Here is a 20,954-nt window from a genome sequence, read left to right as displayed (position 1 = left end):
AATGTGAAGTCAATTCCACTCTTCAACTCCTTCTTCAATTCCTCATTAAGATTAGAGGAAGAAGGCATGTTCTTTTCCAACGTGGACACACGAGACTCCAATCTCACAAATTTGTCATGTCATTTAGCTCTTTGAAGCGCTTATTTTGAGATAAGTTGTTGCTGAATATCAAGTCGTTGTTGGAGGTTCTCGATCCGCTGTCTTTGGCTCTCAATCAGAGGTTTATCCAACTCTCTGTTATCTTCCAACTTGGCTACACGATCCGCCATTTCATCCCGTTCTTTCACAACCCTTTCATTCACACTTTGTTGATCTTTGACAAACTTAATCATTAGATGTTCCCGCTTAACCCTCAACTCATGCGAGACTTCCAGTGCCTTAATCCTACCAAGGATAGGATCTCAGAAGACTGGAGGTTGCCTTGATATTCCTTGGGCAATAGGTCTGGGTGTAAGAACAGTTGATTGTGTGGATTGAATGGTGGTTTGAATAGGCATTACAATGGTTTGGATTGGTTGTGTGACTATGGGTAGGCTAGTGGTTTGTGTTTGTACGGTTGGGGCCATCTTGGAGGCTTAATGGGATTGATTTGGTCTTGGTCTTGGTTTTGTTTTTTGGTACCTTTAACTTCTTTTCTTTCATAACAGCTAAAGTTCGGGTTATGACCTCGGTGGTTCCTACGTAAGGGTTTGGTTCGGGGTTGGCTAGAGTCTCAGTTGGAATAGAAGGCACTAAAGTAAAAATTACCTTTATAGACGAATGTGTCTTTTTACTAGTTGACTTATAAGTGTCAGCAAGCTTCTTCAGTCGCATGTGAGGTCTAGCAGGCCCATTAGCAGGATCAACAGAAGAACTACCCGCAGGAGGCTCATTCCTCTTGTTTACAGCTTCCAATCTTTGATCATATAGCCTCTTTGTTCGATTTTACTTTTCAATCTCTGGATCCGTTTATATGGCCTCATCATCACCACCACCTTCACCATCTCAACATCATCTCCATAGGCTTCGACTGGAGTGTCAACTGGTCCATCTGAGGTTTGAGTGACTGGTTTATGAGGTCCAATAAGGATTGGTCTAAGGAGAGCATTGTCAGTCATCTTTATGTAGTTTTTGAATCTCCATTTGAAATCGTCAAAGTTACACTCAAAGGTCATCAACTTTGGAGACTTTGTAGTAGTACCGGCCTCATTTTCTAACATCATGCAGCTCTTAAACGCTTCTTGAACAATAGACATCTTCAAAGTCTTGAATAATGCACACACCAACCTTAACAGCTTCTGGATATGTCAAACAAGTATAAACGAATCGATTTTCAAAGCAATCGAGTTGAGCACTGTAATCGAGTCGAACTGTAATGAAAGGATTGATTCCCAAAGTAATCGAGTCGAAGTCAAAACTAATCGAACTGACAAGGTAGTCGAATCAGGTGGGGTTCGATTACTTTGGAATTTCGACCAGTTTGGGAAGTAGATCAGATTTGGGACTCGACCAGATTGAGGTTTCAATCAGTTTGGGAAGTCGATTATTTTGAGGATTCGATCAGATTTGGGACTCGATCTTTTTGAGGATTCGATTAGATTTGGGACTCGACTAGATTGAGGATTCGATCAGTTTGCTTTCCCTTTGGAAAAGTATAGTTTGTGCTATTATCGCTACTTTTCATGCACGTATAATTTTCCCCAAATTAGGAAAGTCGAATACTTTACAAATCACTAAGTATACTTTCTCATTCTTTAGCCAAATTAACTTTTAACCCACAAACATGCCAAACAACACTTGAATTCTTGATTTTCAAACCCGTAAATCCTTAATCTTTCTTGAATACCTTATTTTCGAACCCGTAATCATATATACACGAACATCAAGTGAACCCTTAAACCCACTTTAACACTTGAACACTTGTCTTCAACACACAACAAGACCAAAATCCAAGGTTGTGACTCAAGAACCACAACTAGTAGAGTCAAAAGCCCTGATACCAATTGTAGGTCCTTAAACACGGATCAAACAACAACAATAGTTCTTGGATCAATCTAGACCACCTAGCTAGTGGAAATAACTAGTTGGTTAACCTAGATCTCAAATGTTGATATAGTGGAGTTAGGCCATGAGTAAGAGAGGGAGAGGGAGTAAAGAGAAAGTTAGAAAGATATTATATTTGTCAAAAGGTTGTTTGATGTATGGGCATGCCTCACTATATATAGTGAGGCCATGCCATACATTCATTCTATTCATAAAGGCCCAATGGGCTTAATACATATGGCGTCGGGCCCAAACATACAACAAGAGAAATTATTACAAGCACGTTCAAACTAGGAGAATAATACATAAGACTACATAAACAAAATGGGCTATACACTAAACCCAAAAATTAAATTAGTAAACATCCAAAATACTCGTATAGTTTAGTATAGTTTATGATACAAAAAAGTACATCTTTAAAAGCGACGTTATTCGGCTGGTAAAACCCGGGCACTGAGGCAGCGAGTTGACGCGAATTAGTTTGATGTGGTGACGTTGACGCGAATTCGTCCAGTAAAAAAATAACATAAATTATTTTTTTTTTTAAAAAAAAAAAGAAATGTTCATTAAAAAAAACTTGGCCTAGTCGCCAAGTGGATCAACAGCCTTCTTATGACAACAATATTCAATATTTATATATATAGATATAACTATTGTTATAATATAATTATAATTATAATATGAATGTTTCAAGATTCCTTCGATATGCCAACTTACATAAGTTAAAACCGGAACACTAGTCTTTACTCCAAGTCCAAGTTGACAACCGGTCTGGCTTTACATGTTCAGCCACTAGGACTCGCCCAATTAATCAAGAAATCACCCTACTGACGATACAAGGCAGCCATTTTATCCTGATTCTAACATTGTTAATATTTAATTCAGGATTCCCCCAACATGACTAAACTAACATAGATTAAGAAAGCGACATTAGTTGTATTCTAAGTGCAAGTTGACAAGCTAGGGGTTTCAGAAAAAAAGTCACAAATATGTCTATTGGTTAGGCTGAGGGGTGTGGAGCGCGAGAAAGGGCGCAAGAGGCCAGCCGCTCGCGCCCCGGGGCGCGAGCACCACACCACCTAGGCGCGAGAGGGGCGCGAGAGGGGCGCGAGCGCGGAAAAAGAGGGCAGGCGCAAGAGGGGTAGCGGCTGGGGGTAGCGTGAAGGGTTCTTGGGTTGCGTAAATAGAGCCGTTGGCTCATATAATGTGTATTAAAAAAAAAAAAAATTTTAAATAATTTACGATAAAATGAACCGTTTGAAGACGACACCGGTAAAAAAAGAGACCCACTAAGGTAGAACATCGTGATGTATATACGTTGCCGGAGATGGAATCCCGTTGACGGAAACCAATCTACCACCACCACCGGAACAACAGCCCAGACACCATCTCCATCGCCGTTGCTAAAGGGGGCTGCAAATATCGTTCAAGGAGGTGATGACCCAGTTTTTTAACATAATGGGTGGAGAGAGGGTCAATCACAACCAAGTAATCTGTAGTACAATCTTTACTTCATAATGTACAAGTGCAACTGCATTACAAAGTTGCCTTTTGTATATATATATATATAATGTGGATTAAATTTAAAAAATGGTGTTTTTTAATATAAGTCATAGGATTATGTGAGATTGTGCCCTAATAAGGGCAGTGGTATCCAATAATTTCAAATTTGTGTAGCCATGTGATCTTAAAATAAGACAAATCAGTTATAAATGAAATAGATAATTAGGATTAATTTTTACCGTTGGCTCAAAAAAATGTGTGTTTTTTTAAATAATTTCTTGTTTTTTTAATAATACGTTTTTTTAATACATTTATAAAAAAATAAAAAAAAAACCGCTCGCGCCCCCTCTCGCGCCCCTCCACACCATGTCCCGGGGCGCGAGCACCACAACCAACACCCATCTTATCAAGTTTCTCTCTCTGCCACACGTCACAATATTATTGGCTGGCGCCCCCACTCGCGCCCCCTCTCGCGCCCCCCCACACCCCTCAGCCTTACATGTGAACGCTAATTAATTTTCGCATAAGACAAGTTTACTATTCTACACACATGAAAAAAAAAATGAAAAAAGATTCCCAACTGCACTTTAATCTCATAAATTGTCGAAAAACATTAAAAAGTACTAACCTAGAAACCTAAAGCCCTTAACTTATTTGTATGCGATTGTGAATTTTGTTCATGAATAAAACTTTAATTACATTAACCTTGAGTCTCGGCATGATATTTGTTTAACGTACTCCTACCAACTTCTAAATTACACCAAATTAAAAATAAACTATCTGTTGCTTGGGATTGAACACAAGACCTTCCATCGAAGGTTTGCACCTCTATTGATCTAGGCTAGTCCCACAACGACGTCGCATAAACATTGATGTAATATTAAAAAAAAGTATGTCTTATGGTTATTTTGATAAATAAATCTTTTGTGCAAATAAATTTGTCATTAGGTTTTTCTTTTTCGAGAGAGATTATTCATAGACGCTTTAAAAAATAAAAAGACATACTCTTTTAATTTAGACTCATATGTACCACATGGAACATTCCATCTATCAAAGTACTTTCAATAAGTACAACTTTTTGACAAATATATACCTACCAGCCTTATTTTTGTTATAAAAGCTAGCTTCATCATATATATATATATATAGAGAGAGAGAGAGAGAGAGATATGGCAACATCAACATGTGTACTCTCTTGGTAGCATGTTCAACCAATAATCATAATCGTCCCATCACTTCTGGAGTTGGATATCTCAGGACTGCACCGTCAAGTGCCGTCAAGGTATATATTAAACTCAAAGAATATATAAACCATAATTTCCTTTCTTTTTTTTTTGATATTGTTAAGTAATATGTTTTCTCATATGTATATATATACTTCTTTTTTTCATTTGACAAACAGCCCTTGATACAAGATATGGAACTATCAAAGCTTAAAATTACTGAAGCTAGTAGATCCATCAAGATGGTTCCTTTGGCAATATTAAACACTCTTGTAGACTCTATCTTTCATTTTGTTGACCAACCAATGCTTCCATCTCAGGTATATTAATTCCCTGAATGTAAATACAAATCATGTATTGTTGGGACGTTAGGAGATCAATAAGTTTCCGTCATATTGGACTAGAGTAAGACTTGTCTTCCATTGTGTTTGTGAAGAAAATAAAATTGAAGTGATCGAAAGGAAAAAGTACACAATATAATGTGGTTCACACACACTAGAGTCGTTCTATTGAAGATAACCAAATAGCTACATAACAAATCTTTTAACTGTCAAGAGTTAACTAATACACTATTTCACGAATCATTGTGTTTTTCAGCTAAACGTTATGATATGGTCATACGGTTAGTTCACCAACTAAAGAACAAAAGGCGTTGGTCAATTTTCGACGCGTTTTCACAATATAAAAAACACATACCCATTCTTGTTTTTCTTTTTTTTAGTAATCCAATTAAGATTTCGAGAGTATCATCTACATACTTTAATTTGAAAGTGATTCACATGATTCAAAGATTTCGAAAGTGTATGTTGCGCACCCAATATGTATCTCATGCTATTGTACTTAAGAGTTCGTATTTTTTTCTTCATCTTTGTTACTAATATTATTGAAAGAAGGGAGGGAGGGTGTTAATCTTATCTTGTCGAAAAACATAAGAAATGAACTAACAACTTTTTTCTATTGAATTATTTATTTGCAGAAAAACTTCTCCCCTGTTGAGGAGATAGAAGAACGTGTAAAAGTTGATTGTGGTCATGGAGAAATTCCAGAAGATTTCCCAGAGGGTGTTTACATATGAAATGGTGTTTACTTAATAAAATTTCCATATATCATGACTTAATTATTTATTTTTACAACAAAGGGAAGTTTGATCACTAAGAATATATATAACACTGTCTCTTCCTTATTTGGCCACAAAACACACACTACAAACACATACATGAGCCAAACAAGGTTATACGTGAAACATCATGGAGACAAGTTATTAGAAAATAATAATTAATGTTAAGATTTGTCACCGTTAAGATCAACAAGTTATTTTCCATGAACGTTCAATAATCCTAATCATATGCAGGTGCAAATCCTCTATTTGGAGGTTTAAAATCTGCGGTATCTGTGTTTGGGAAAACAGACGACATATGGATTGAAGGAGAAGGGATGCTTCATGCTCTATATTTCACCAAAAGTGCAGAAGGAAATTGGATCTTTTACTACAAAAATAAATATGTGGAAATAGAAACATATAAGATGGAACATGGTAGGAAGAGACCTTGTTTTCTTCCGGTTGTATCGGGAGATCCAATAGCTGCTTTGGCATCCACAATATTGAATTTGGTATGATTTCCATCTTGATGAGAAAGTTTCATGTTTGCCCACCTCCTACTAATAACGCTAACTAACTAAAATCATAAATTCTGACAACTTAATCTTCCTTTTAAACAGCTGAAAGAAAGTTCTATAAAAGTAAAGGCAGTTTAGTAAGTCAGTCACTTGAAAAGTCTCATGAGTTGCACAATTATTGATTGCTATGTTAGGATTTAAAATTGCTAGGAAACTTTTGAAGGATCATGATTCATGACTCAAATGAGAGTCTAGAACACCCCATAAAAGATTGTGAAGGAAGACCTTGGAAAGGTTTAAAGAATTCTCAACATCTTAAAAATGCCCTAGTTGTTTTATAAGATTAAACGGTAAGGTCAATTTTAGTGACTTTCGATATCAAATTACGAAACCCGTTAAATATACTATGGTCAAGTTAATAATTGAAGTGGCGCGAAATCCGGATTCGAGACAAGAGCTTCAACACGCACGTTTAGCTTCAAAGGGGAAGAGATCTTCCGGAATGTTTAACTTTTACTATAAATAGGACTTTGTTGTTTTATTTATGTGTGTGTTTGTATGATGTAAATCATCCACCCAAGGGGAGCTCACCTTGGGTGAGTCGGTTCTTTGTTTATGTTATAAATCTTTTAACCGACAACGAGATCGTTCATTTGTATTATCTTTATATTTATGTTCGGTCGTTTGATTTACCGCACCCGTCTCGACACGCTTATCAAGTGTAAAATCCGTTCAGATGGTCGTTTTGGAACCTACAATTGGTATCAGAGCGAGTCGAATCTTATAATTCAACTTTGCTCTTGATATCCGAGTTTTATTTCCGTTATTACCCGAACAGAGATGTTAAAACCCATTGAAGTTTTGAAAATAAAGTTTGAAGATCTTGGAAATAAAGTTTGGAAATAAAAGTGCTTGAAGTTCATCTTTGTAGATCCGGGAGTTTCACAGTCAAATTTAAAAGTTCGTTTGATGTTTTCATGAAGAAGCATGGTCTGTTTGTGTGTTATAGCCGAAAAAAGAAATTTCACCAAATCAGTACCCATCATGTTTCATCAAATTAGTACAAAATCTGGAATTAACATAAGATCTAGGACAACAATTTTTTTTGTTTGTTCTTCATACACACGGTTGTTGTGTGTGAGAGAGAGAGTAGAGAGTGAAACAAAAAAAATTTTGAATCCAGATCTGATAACTTTTCTCATCCATGAGCCACAACCGATACGGTGGATGCTATGATGGTGGTGGTGTTCTTCCTTCCGGTGACTCCGGCGACGGTGAACTAGTTGGAGAACGGGTTTTTCGGCGATGAAGATGGGTGGCCGGTGACATAGGTGATGATGATGTTTGAAGGTATCTGGTTGGACGAATCCGGCTCGTTTTTCCGTCGATCAGGTTTTCCGGCGGAAGGTCATGGTGATTTCTTGTGAGTGTGGTGACGGTTTGATGAAGGTCGTGTTCTGTGGTGGTGTAGGTTGTAATGGTTGAGGAGGAGGTGTTTGGAGAGGTGGCCGAAAATATGGAATACGGCGGTGGTGATCGGATCTGGTGGTGAACACGGCGGCGGACATGGAGGCGCTGATGATTTGATGGTTAAAAAAAAATTCCGGCGGCAGATCGCCGGAATTGGTTTTCCGGCAGAGGTGGCCGGCTGCTGGTGGTGGTGGCGGCTGAAGATGTGTGTATGAAAGTATTTTTTTTGTGCCCTAATTTTAAAAGAATATGAAGTTGGGCTTTGACTGGGCTGGTGGATTTTGGGCTGTTTCATCAAATCTGATTGGGCTGGTATGGGCTGCTCCTAGCTGGTTTGGGCGAGTGTGTGTGTGTGGCTAATCTTGTTTCTGGGTCATGTATTTGTGCTGAAAAGACTTAGGTTCAGCATGTTAAGCTTTTATTTTTGGGCTGATTTTGCAAGATAATTTTTGGCCATGAAATAATTGTTGTTTGGGGTTTATCAACTGAAGAAAGTAAAATTTGTTCAGGTTTCCGTTATTGTTGGACCATGTTCAAAGCATGTTATTTCTATTTTATTTTCGAGGCGTTTGAGAAGTTGAGGAACTTTGAACAAATTGGATATGAATTTGGACTTAAAGAGGAAATAACAAGCTTTGTTTATTTGATCGTTGTCCCTGGTGGATCATACCTTGAGGGGGTGAATGAAGACGCTTCGGCTTTATCGGGTTGATTCGTGAAGATGCGAGATATGGTTTCACAAAGTTTTCGATATCATAAGTCAAGGGAATGACTGCAAGGCCAATTTTAGTGACTTTCGATATCAAATTACGAAACCCGTTAAATATATTATGGTCAAGTTAATAATTGAAGTGGCGGGAAATCCGGATACGAGACAAGAGCTTCGGCACGCATGTTTAGCTTCAAAGGGGAAGATATCTTCTAGAATGTTTAGCATTTTACTATAAATAGGACTTCGTTGTTTTATTTATGTGTGTGTTTGTATGGTGTAAATCATCCACCCAATGGGAGCTCACCTTGGGTGGGTCGGTTCTTTGTTTATGTTATAAATCTTTTAACCGACAACAAGATCGTTCATTTGTATTATCTTTATATTTATGTTCGGTCGTTTGATTTACCGCACCCGTCTCGACACGCTTGTCAAGTGCAAAATCCGTTCAGATGGTCGTTTCGGGTCATACATAAACTAGATTACATGCGTGATCTAATATAAAACACTTTATATTAAACTTGAAAGTTTGGCCAACTAATATAAATATAGGGCTGCCAATTTGATCAACACATCTCCAAAATCACACCTCAAAGCATATAAAGGAATCCATATATATTCGATGTGACTCCAAAGATATGATGGTTAGAATGGATGAATGAGTTATGAATCTACAATGGAGTCATCCATATCCGAGTTGAAAGCACAAGTCAATGGGTAAGCGGATGAACCTGTTAATTAGACACGTTTTAATTGTGTCGTTAATGCATCGATTCATTCATGAGCCAAACTCGTTTACCCCAACCACTAGCCCATTTAACTTCGTGTAGAGTAATGTCGTGCGTTATAAAGTTCTAGCTCTGTTGTGCACAACAAACAGTCAAAGAAAAAGTGTTTTATATGTTCGTGTTTATTATCACACGCTAGGCACTTGAACGAAAAAATTTCAATTAATTTAAATAAGGAATTTATTTGTCACAGTAGACGACTAGACGGTCTTATGTTAGAAAATCTCCACGATCACATATTCACCTTTTTCAGCATCATCTAACCCAATTTAAATTTGAGAGTAGATATGTTGATTAATTCCTCATAGTGATAATGGAAAACATGAATAATATGATAAACCTATAATTATATGTGTACCTGTTATAACAAGGAGAGTAAAAACCGCATCGAAGAAGGATGTAAACGACATATTGATCGAGTTCCCCTTTAGGATGTATAGTTAAGGATGGTGTTAGGGTTCTTGAGAGGAACCTGGTTTAGGAGAGAGGAGGCACACAAAAATGTATGTGTGTGAGATTAGGTTATGATGTTAATATTTCTCTCTCTTTATACACACCAAAGGGGAAACCCTTTATTAGTTAATTAATGTTAATATGGTCCATCAACAATTACCAAACTAATATATAATAAGGTATAATTACTATTTTGATCTAATATTATATAAAAGATAATGATAGCCATATAAATGATATATATATATATATAGAGGGATGTTATAATAAAAAGTATTATTTTCCTATGAATTGTAGGAAGTGTTTTCCACCATTAGATTAAGATCAACAAATAAGGGTAGGATTGCAATCTTGGTTTTTTACTTATTATGGTATCTAAATAACTAACTAATTACAAACAACACATCACAACACAAAACAAACATTTACCATCAGAAGAAAAACTGACATTACCAGTTTACCACAACACCAACAACACACCACGCGATCTAGAAAACCAAACACCACAACAACGCAAAACAAACATTTACGATCATAAAAAAACTGACATAGTTTACCACAACACCAACAACATACCACACGATCCGGAAAACCAAAAGTCTCACCATGATCATACAACACATAAAACACCATAATTACTAAATCCCTTCAGTAAAACACACAAACCACCTAACGGTAACATACAACAAAGAACACACCAATAAAAAATACACATTCTCTTGTAATGTTGGTGGAAGCCTAAGAGAAAAAGTGACGGTGGAAAATTATGCTAATAAAGTGAAGGTGGACTTTATGGGAAGATTGAGATTAAAATTAAAAATATATTATATTATTAACAATATTTTGGTAAATTGAGAGAATTATTGCTTAAAAGTAGGACCTTCTAAACATATTCAGTTGACAACCAGCAAGTTATCATACATACTATGACTAAACAACCGTTTAACACACCAAACTAACACTTTAAAATTAAACACTCCTCATCTAGATCCATCTTTCAATCTTGATCATTGACTACCAAGATCTAACAATCCAGATTACTTCCTACACTTTTTAGACACACCCATCTTTTTAGGATAACCCCTCCATATATATATATATATATATTATTCTTACATTCTCCCACTTGACCGAATATTCTTTTATTTTAAGTATTAGATTAGTCTGATTTTAGCTTTAAACTTAAACCGGAGCTAAGAAATACAATCATTGAATTTTACATTAGCTCAAGACCCCCATTAATCATACTGTAGTCCTTATTTAAAACCTAAATAGTTATGATCAAAATTTTAAAGTAAGCCCTTCAAACGTTTGGTTTGTATAATAATTTGTCTATATGTTATTATGCATGCAGAACATATTAAGAGACTTACAAATCAAAACTGAGGAGGAAAATTAATAGTCAATTATTCATAGTACGATATGCAATTGTACATGGTTATCAATAAACCCCTCATGATTATAAGCGCTTTCATAATACTTATGGGTAATAGACCTTTAGTCATAGGATCCTTAAGCATATCATGAATGTATACGATATAAAAATTTAGATTTCTCAATTTGTTTATAAACGAATAATTAATTTCGTATCTAAATTTAACGCAACACCTCTCAAATTGTTACTGTTTGAGAAAACATGGTAGCTGACTTTATCACAATAAGTCTTCAATATATAATTTATATGGAGTTTAATAAAACTTATGAGTCCACTGATAAATATTCAACAACATTTATTTACAACGTTGTGATTAATCAACATATTATGTCGTTATGACTTAGGTTGTTATTAGTTCATTATGACTCCTCCATGAGACAGATTTATCTACTGACATAAGAATATATTCCGAAAATTACATATTCTTATCTGTGAATATGAAAAAGTTTAGAGTAATTTACCGGTTTGAATTCCCACTTCTTATAAATTATAGTATTTCGTTTCTTTTAAAAATATTTAAATACTCTTATAAATGCTTCACATTAATCTAGACATATCTAGTGTGTTGCAGTTTTGGGTAATATCTAAACGAGTGTAGACTTTAACCTACATAAGCCTTCTACTTAATGAAGCATAAGGTAATAATCTCAATGATCCTATAATCCTCTAAATAGAGCAATATTGTTTGTTACATGTGTAGAGACCCATTTAAGGTAAAACTTATAGAACAAAACTAGCGTCCCTTTGGGTCTATCTCAGAATATTATGATATATATTATGTAAGGGATATCTCTGAGATCTATCATATCAAAGTATGTACGAACAATGCTTTGACTTATGTAACAAATACTTGTCAAAAGAATGTCATCTATATAATGGCAAGTTTGTTTTTAGCTGCTCCCACTCATCTTGAGGTAGGTACATTAATCCACTTGGTTTTTGATGAAAATAATTTTATAAAGATTTCATACCATTTTGATGTTTGCATTAACCCATATATGGATTTTACTGACTTACAGACTAAATGTTCTTTGATCTTCAGTTTATAACTTTTAAGTTTGTTATGACATATAAATATGTAAGTCGGTTGAAAGTTTGTTTAAATGTCCATCTAATGTGGCTCTGTAGGTCCCAAAACAACCACTCGAACGGATTTGCACTTGATAAACGTGTCGAGACGGGTGCGGTAAATCAAAGGACCGAACATAAATATAAAGATAAAGACAAGATATGAACGATCTCGTTATCTGTTGAAAGATTTGATACACTAAAAACGAACCGACCCACCCAAGTGAGCTCCCCTTGAGTGTTGATTTACATCATATAACACACACATAAAAGTAAACATAAAGTCCTATTTAAAGCTAAAACTAAACATTCTAAAAGATCCCCTCACCGTTGAAGCTAAACTTGTGCACTGAAGCTCTCGTCTTGTATCCGGATTTCACGCCACTTCAATTATTAGCTTGACCATAATATAATTAACAGGTTTCATAATTTGATATTGAAAGTCACTAAAATTAGCCTTACAATCACCCCCCTTGACTTATGATATCAAAATATTTGTCGAATCGTGTCTCACATCTTCACGAATCTACCCGGTAAAGCCGAAGCCTTTTCAAACACTCCCTAAAGGTATGACCCACCGGAGACAACGATCAAATGAAAAAAGCCTGTTATTTCCTCTGTAAGTCCAAATTCGTATCCAATTTGTTCAAAGTTCTTCAACTTCTCGAACGTCTCAAAAATAACATAGAAATAACATGCTTTGAACACGGTCCAGTAATGAAGAAAACCCAAACACATTTGATTTCTTCAGTTGGTCAACCCCGAACAATAATTATTCCGTGGCCCAAAAATTATAACATGGCCAAAAATTTAATTCCAACAGCCCAAAGAGTTGGTCCAAGAAGCCCAAGTTTAATCCACTTTTTCATTCTTTGAACATCCCAAACTTAACAGCCAAGTGTAAAAACCAATTAGGCCCATCTTCAGCCCACATCTTAATATCAACATTAGGGCACACAAAGAAGAAAACATATTGATGTAACAACCGTTCTAATAGCAGCCGCCGTCATCATTGGATCCGTCGGAAAGGTGGTCGCCGGAAACTCGTTCCGGTCACCGGAGCACCACCATCGCAACCGGAGTTTGTCAAAAACACCGGAACAACTCAGGTTACTGCCGTCAGGACGCCGGATCTCCATTCAATCCAGCTAGAAAAACGAGCCGAAGCACTCAAAACCCCATAGCCGGAAAAACGAATTTCGGCCACCCCATTTTGAACCAGCTGCTGCCGTCGCCTCTTCTCACCTTCAGAAACAAATCTTCAACACCCCATACCGCCGCCACTTATATCTCAGATCTGAAAGTTCACCGGATTAGGGTTTCGATGAGTATTTCCGGCGTCGCTCCTACCAGAAATAAACTCCGACAGCGATAGATGTTACCGAATAACTGACGACGCCGGAAACCAAGCCACGTCGCCCTCTTACATAACCACCTTATCGTTAATCTGCCGGAAAACCGAGCTCCACCTCCAAACATGGCCACCTTAACCGCCGTCGTGTTCCACCATATCAACTCTAGATCTAACTCGTGTTCCACCATCATCACCATCACCAAAAAGAATATCACCAAAAAACGCATCTGGACAACCTACGTTGTCGTCATTTTCTTCTTTTCTTTTATTTCTTTCTTTGTTTTGGTCGGAAAATCGTTGGATTCTCTGTGTCATCTTGATGGCCGGAATCACCAAAAAACAAGATCCAGTGACATCACACCATGTCACTTGAGACCTTTCAGAACCATGAACTCATAATACTCACTAGCAAATCCAACCCGGAAAACCAACATCACCTCTTAAACTTGGTTGTGAAACTCCCAGATCTACAATGACGAACTTCAAGCACGTTTATTTCCAAAATCTTCAAACTTTATGATGTGTGAAAATGTATAATATAAATAAAGAACGAATCACAATTAAGCTTTAAATTTATAAAAACGAAAATCCTATAGAAACCACACAAAACCGGCAAGTGTACCGATCATAAATAGTATAGCATCAAGGAAGTCCGGATGTCGAACTCAAAGACACGTGAAAACGTTTATGATTAAGAAAACTCTAACCAAGACTTACCAGAATAATATTTATTTAATTTTTAAGATTTTATTTAACTACTTAAATTAATTTAACTAAAACTTTTAACAAAACACTTTTAAAAACTTTGACTGCAGAGATAAAAACGTCTACCTAGGAATGAATCATGTTGACAGAAATAACAAGACAACGGATTGAAAATATTTAAGACCCAACAATGTGTAGAAAAGAGATTTCTCGAAATCAAAAACTAATCTAGACCAAAAGCAAATACTAGAACATGGAACCGTAATCGAGGGTTTCTGGAACAAGGACATGAACTAGAACCAGGATTCTGTGACAAGGGGCGACGGCGACTATAGTTTGTACAACTGTAATGGGCTGGTCAGAGTGACCCACCGACAACATAAAAAAAGACATTTAGTGGTGTTGCAATCACTCTCGCGTTCTTGTGCGTGGGCTAGAAGCGACAACGCATTGATGCGCTTTTAGTCCCCCCGGGGGGGGAGCGTACACTAGTCAAAGGTCTTTTGTTATGATGGCGGGGAAGGCGAGACCCAACAATGTCTAGAAAAATGATTTCTCAAAACAAAGAACTAGTCTAGACCAAGAGCATATATTGGAACATGGAATCGTAATCGAAGATTGTTGGAACAAGGATATGAACTGGAACCAGGATTCGGCTACAGGGGGCTACGACGACTATGGTTTGTACAATTGCAATGGGTCGTTCAGAGTGACCCACCAACAACACAAAAAAAAGACATCTGGTGGCGTTGCAAGCACTCACGTGCCGGTGCATGGTCTAGAAATGGTGTTGCGTGGACGCACTTTATTGGTGGCACAGTACAATGGTCGTCGAAGGTCTCAAGCGATGATGGTTGGGAAGGCAAGACCCAACAGTGTCTTACAAAAATTTCTCAAAATCAAGAATTAATCTAGACCAAGAACAAATATGGGTACATGGAACCGTAATCGAGGGTTTCTGAACAGGGATAGGAACTGGAACGGGTTATAATAAAAGAACGAAATGGAAGCAAACAAAGTGTTTGTGCCATCGTAGCAGTCGAACTTACAAAGCATACTCTGCCCTTTTTTAGGCACATGACTTGTAACAATATAGAGAAGATTAATTCACCAATTGCAACATCCTAGGAAAATCCCACATCGGCCGTCGATAGTAGAGATTCTTGGTTTATAAGGAATGTTCTCTTTCTTAAATCATTAACGTGTCTTGAGCTTAGTTGGCTGTAGTGCATATGAAAACTCCATAGTTAGAGATTCTTGGTTCGTAAGGAATGGTCTCTTTCTTAACTCATTAACGCGTCTTGGGCTTACTTGCCTGTAAAGCATATGAAAACCCCATAGTTTAGCGTGCCTAGGTGAGAATAGTATTAGGATGGGTGACCTCCTAGGTAGAGGTGCACAAATCTGGTTTTTCTAATACCCAGCAAGTTCGGGTATGACCGGTTATTGGAAAATTGAATATTGTAATAGCCGGGTAGGGTTCGGGTTCAGGTATTGTCTCTAGAAACCATACCATGTGCACCGGGTTCAGGTCGGGTATTTGAATGCCCTATTTTCAGGTATAAAAAACTCTATATTCCGGTTTTTTTGAGGTATTTTGTGGGTATAGATTTGAGTTTTTCATGGGACTACACTTTTTTGGGTATTTTTTAGGTATTTTTCGGGTATCGATCGAGTATTTGAAAAACCCGATTTCGGGTATTAGAAAATCCCAGTTCCGAGAATGAAACCGGTTCCGATTTTCGGGTATTAGCGAATACAAATCGGGTCCAGTTCTAGGTACTGAAATGCATACCCTATTTGTACCCTATATGTAGGGTCGAGCACGGGTTTGGGTAGTAAAGACCCGGGTATAAAAAAACCAGTTCTAGGTTTTTTCGGGTCCGGTTCCAGTTTCGGGTTTTTTGTGCACCTATACTCCTGAAAAGTCTCCACTAGGGAGACCAAAAACAAACCCGTGAGCTCCCAGATGGACCCATCAAGGTCAAAGTGGACAATATTGGTTGAATGAGGAGTAGAATGTTCAAAAAACGTTTGACTGCACTTATAACAAGGGACTACACTTTTTTGGGGTATTTTTCGGGTATAGATTGGGTATTTGAAAAACTCGGCTTCGGGTATTTGAGAAAACCCTGGTTCCAGTTTTCAGGTATTACCGGATACAAATCAGGTCCGATTCTAGGTACTAAAATGCATACCCTATTCGTACCCTGCAGGTCGGGTAGTAAAAACCTTGGTATAGAAAAACCAGTTCCGGGTTTTTTTTCGAGTTCCGTTCCTGGTTCGAGTTTTTTGTGCGCCTCTACTCCTAGGAAGTCTTCACTAGGGCAACCGAAAACAAACCCGTTTGTTCCTAGATGGACCCATCGGGGGCAAAGTAGACAATACTGGTTGTATGATCAAGGAGTCGAATGTTACAAAGGAAAAAATGCGAAGTCGGATGTTATAGGAAAAAAACATGCAAGTCTGAGATGAAAAGTGCAATAATAGAAGTAAAAGATGCACTCAAGGTGCAAAGAGCTCCATTATATGTGGTAGTTTGTGAGAACTTTCCCACTAACATCTACGGGACTAATTAGAATGATTGCTCCTTGATAAGAGGTTGGTGGGAGATTACATGTGTAAATTACACTTTATGCATATGTAACTAAAAGCAACTAAAGCTTGCCATTCTTGCTCTCAAGACAATTTACAAGAACCTCAAGTTTGTCCAGTGAAGACTAATTATAGGCCATGTTTAACTATATGCCACGCATAAAAATAACTTGGGCGATAACTCTTTCAAAGAACCCACTAGTAATTAACTTGAGTACATTAGTAAATCTATCGAAGTGCCCACTACCTTGAGTACAGTAATATATCTTCAAACCCGCTACCTTTAGTACTTTATGTTCTTCAAAAACAATCCTAACTTTATTCACATATTACCCCAGCATTGCTTTGTGCATAATATTTCTTGATCATCGAGTAAAGCAAATATGACATATAAACGCAATTGTAATCTTTCAGGGCTAAACATAATTACACTTTCAGTTATAGTCTCATAATCTTCATTTATTTACATAAAATAGTACAATGATCCCAGAATATTTCGTCATCTTCAACATCCATCCACAAGATGATAACAGAACTTGGAATAACAAAAAAGATGACTATGATAAATGACTTCAACATTCATCCACAAGATGATAACAAGATGATTATACGACTTAATGTAACAAAAGGTATTAACTAACCATAAATGATTTGAACTGGAAAACAAGATGAATAAACACGTACAAGTACTATGAAGATCGTTCAAAAGCCACACATACAACAATAAAACTGCTATACGTGCAAGTACCATGAACATTGTTCAAAGCCCCACACAACAATAAAACTGCTTAAGAACAGAAATGAACTGGATAACTAGACTTATAAACACATGTACTATGAAGATCATTCAAAACCCAACACACAACAATAAATCTACTTAGGAACAAAAATTAACTGAATAGTTAAGACGTATAAACACAAGTACTATGAGGATCATTCAAAACCCAACGCATACAACAATAAAACTGCTTAGGAACAGAAACAGATATAATCACCTTTCTCAATCTTGTTTGTACAAGGGCAGCATCAAGCTCTTGTTCTAGTTGTGTCATGTCATTCACAGAGAGCTCCTCAGCATTATTCTCGTCAGCAAGTCTGCCCAAAGAGTTTAATTTCACTTTTGATGGGACCTCTTTCCTTATGCAAACATTATAATCTTGCATTCCATTATTTGTTTATCCTTGTGTCTAATATTATATGTTTTGTATGTAAAATCTCCGTGTAGAGTATGTTACCTGTCCGCTGTGTGTAGAAGCTCTTTACATGTTCGGAATCTGTTGGATTGCAAGAGAAGTTCCTGTTCCAATAATGACCAACTGCCCGTTAAATCATCGACTTATTATACATATAACACTTGTGTTTATACAAGAATGGCAACAAAGCTGTTTAAAATAAAATTAATTGCTTACATAATCTTCGCCAGCGCCGTTGGTGGTTCTCTCTTCTGCTTTCTGATATCTAGAAAGAATACCATCCACACTGAAAAATAGGTAGAAGATTTAATGATTAGTAGTAGTTTTGTATTAAGACAGAAAGTGCATGGATTTAATATCTTCAAGAGGGTCATATCCATTGATTAGAAGAAGTGCACATATTAACACATACATTCTGAACATTTGAATGTGGAGAATAAAGTAATGATGGCATATTGGAAAAATCATGCATTAAGAATTTGCAATGTGCCTAGACTTATAACCAACAATGATGTATTAAAACTAATAGAACATCTCAAATATACATTATTTTCCCTCCAAATAGAAAATGAATCATGGATAGTACATGGTTTTAAGCCCTTGAATATTGGGAACATACATATCTCATTTTGTTTATATATTGTCCTAACCTTGGCCCAAAAGATGAAAAAAAAAGTTGTTCTATATTTTAACTCTTGGTTAATTGATTATTGTAGTAAACTTACCTCCCAAACCACTTATATAAATAAATATTTTGTTTCTGTATAAAAGCTATTTTTTTAACACGGGATTTCTTTGTGTAAAAGCTTATAGTAAGTAGAGCTTTCAAAACATAGGGTAGAAACCTTAGATCATGGATAGTCATAAGAAAAATTCATTATATTCATACACTAAAACTAGGGATAAAGGGCAGAACTATATAGTTATTAGCAAACATGATCTATTGTCGGGTGAGACACAATAAACAAAAGAAGAAAACCAAACATAAACACAAGCATCTTACATAGCTGAGAATGGCAAGCGTTTAACTAAATGCCACACACAAGATACAAGATTTCTTAGTGTATTAGACCAAGGTAAGTGTATTAGTAAAAGAAGAAAGGCACAAAGGACTCGCCTGTTACCTTGGCGCAAGGTTAAAAAAAAGAGAGAAGATTTCTACTCCGTATATAACGATGAATACCATCCTAGCAATATCAAGGTGCGTAGTAAAGGTGTTCCTCTCCAAATGGTTGGGGGTTCTAGTCTCGTAGTGGACATTGGTGTAGCTTTAGGAGTGTGTGAGTTACTCTTTTAATTTGAGCAACAATTAAGCAATGCATCTTGAAACAACACCTAGGAATATTTATAACGTTTAACCTTACATACTACTAGGCATGCCAATACGATATGAATCCCAAATTACAACAGGTTTGGATGACTTCAGTCCTAACAGATGGTATGCACTTATCCCTTTGTACTTCCAACACCGAGTTGGATCATTAAATACACCCGCTTTGCAAACTCAAGTGATCATGCTTCTATATATCCTTAATTTCCTTGCATGTTTCTTTGATGCTAGCTAACATAACGAATTAACATATATCCATAATGGCACCACTAGAGGGGGTGGGTACGCTTTTGTCAACTATTAATATGGAGATATCAATCGCCGAGGTTTTTCTTGTAATTTGCGTCCCAAACTGTCAAGGGTAGGCAAATTGAAGAAATGTGAAATAAGTTTAATGTGATTTCACCACCATACTTCCACAAAAAAATTATAAAAAAAAATCTTATAATCATAATCCAAAAGATATCAGATTAAAAGTTCTCAAATTCCTAATAAAACGTGTGAATAGGGTCCATCGCCATTTATATGCTTGCCTATTATAATTTGGTACCATATAAATGGTAGCGAACATGTCAAGGCCAATATATGTCAATATGCCTCAAAATCAATGAACCAAATAGCATGTAGTACAATAAAAAAGAATTGATCAAAGTTTGTCACCTAAAAGTTGAACCCACTAACCTCACTTAAAGGAGCAAAATGCACACCATACCTCAAGGTCATGGATACACATACAATGAATATTCAATATAGAATGAAAAATCTCCTAAAAAAGTAAGTGATAATCAAGGTCAAGTAAAAACCCGCTAGGGATACCGAATTAACTGTAACCATCCCACGCGCACCATTACTTTAACCCCTAAATAGGCACAAAGAAAACATTCCGATTACAAAACCATCTAGAGTGTAGCAGCAAATTAATGATGGATGTGAAACAATATACACATAAAATGACAAATAATTACTACCCTAGAAGCTTCCATTGAATTGCATAATTGCCGTACCCTTAGTACATAAAAAGTATACTCCGTACAGGACTGTATAAATAGATGACTCAGGTACATATTAAATAACATATAATAAGATTAAATTAATCACCTGTTAGTACTGCTAAACTCATATAGCTTCCCACGGGCGGAGAAAACGATGACGGCCACATCAACGTCACATAGAATCGAAAGATGGCGTGCTTTCTTAACCAAGCCTGTCCTCCTCTTTGAGAAGGTGACTAACCGGCTGCTCTTATCTTCGATCCGGTGAATGTTTCACACCTAACTGTTGCAACCTCCGGTGGTGGATGTTGCTAGATCTGTACCCTATATATCTATATATCTTCTCTCTCTATTTCTGTATTATTACCTTTACTTGTTACGAATGGATCACAGTGGTTATCGGATGAAGCATGTCCTTTAGTTTAGCTCTTGTAATAATATATTATATCTGTGTAAACCTCAATCCTTCAATCCTAGTTCTTATCTCCGGTCAGGTT

General features: G+C 36.6%; 2 protein-coding genes across 2 annotated transcripts; one reads left to right on the top strand and one right to left on the bottom strand.

Annotated features, from left to right (window-relative positions):
* The first annotated feature begins 4,678 nt into the window (after window positions 1–4,678).
* Window positions 4,679–6,404, top strand: LOC143599638 (uncharacterized). The gene is made up of 4 exons (XM_077077547.1): window positions 4,679–4,807; window positions 4,928–5,068; window positions 5,725–5,827; window positions 6,100–6,404. The coding sequence occupies exons 1-3, from the start codon at window positions 4,709–4,711 to the stop codon at window positions 5,821–5,823; spliced, it is 339 nt and encodes a 112-aa protein (XP_076933662.1). The 5' UTR covers window positions 4,679–4,708; the 3' UTR covers window positions 5,824–5,827; window positions 6,100–6,404.
* Window positions 6,405–17,558: 11,154 nt separating this feature from the next.
* On the bottom strand, window positions 17,559–20,724 carry LOC143599640 (truncated transcription factor CAULIFLOWER D-like; the record flags this gene model as incomplete). Its single annotated transcript, XM_077077548.1, has 4 exons — window positions 17,559–18,037; window positions 18,178–18,239; window positions 18,352–18,421; window positions 20,564–20,724. Coding segments are annotated over 4 exons (486 nt in total), but the record flags the coding sequence as incomplete, so codon positions are not given.
* Between the last annotated feature and the right edge of the window lie 230 nt (window positions 20,725–20,954).

This window comes from Bidens hawaiensis, unplaced genomic scaffold (genome assembly GCF_021521415.1).
Source record: "Bidens hawaiensis isolate Kalapana, Puna unplaced genomic scaffold, B.hawaiensis_p1.1 tig00052457_1, whole genome shotgun sequence".
In the NCBI taxonomy this organism is placed as follows: Eukaryota; Viridiplantae; Streptophyta; class Magnoliopsida; order Asterales; family Asteraceae; genus Bidens; species Bidens hawaiensis.
The sequence above is the reverse complement of the archived record's forward strand: the minus strand, read 5'-3'. Positions and strand labels throughout refer to the sequence as shown.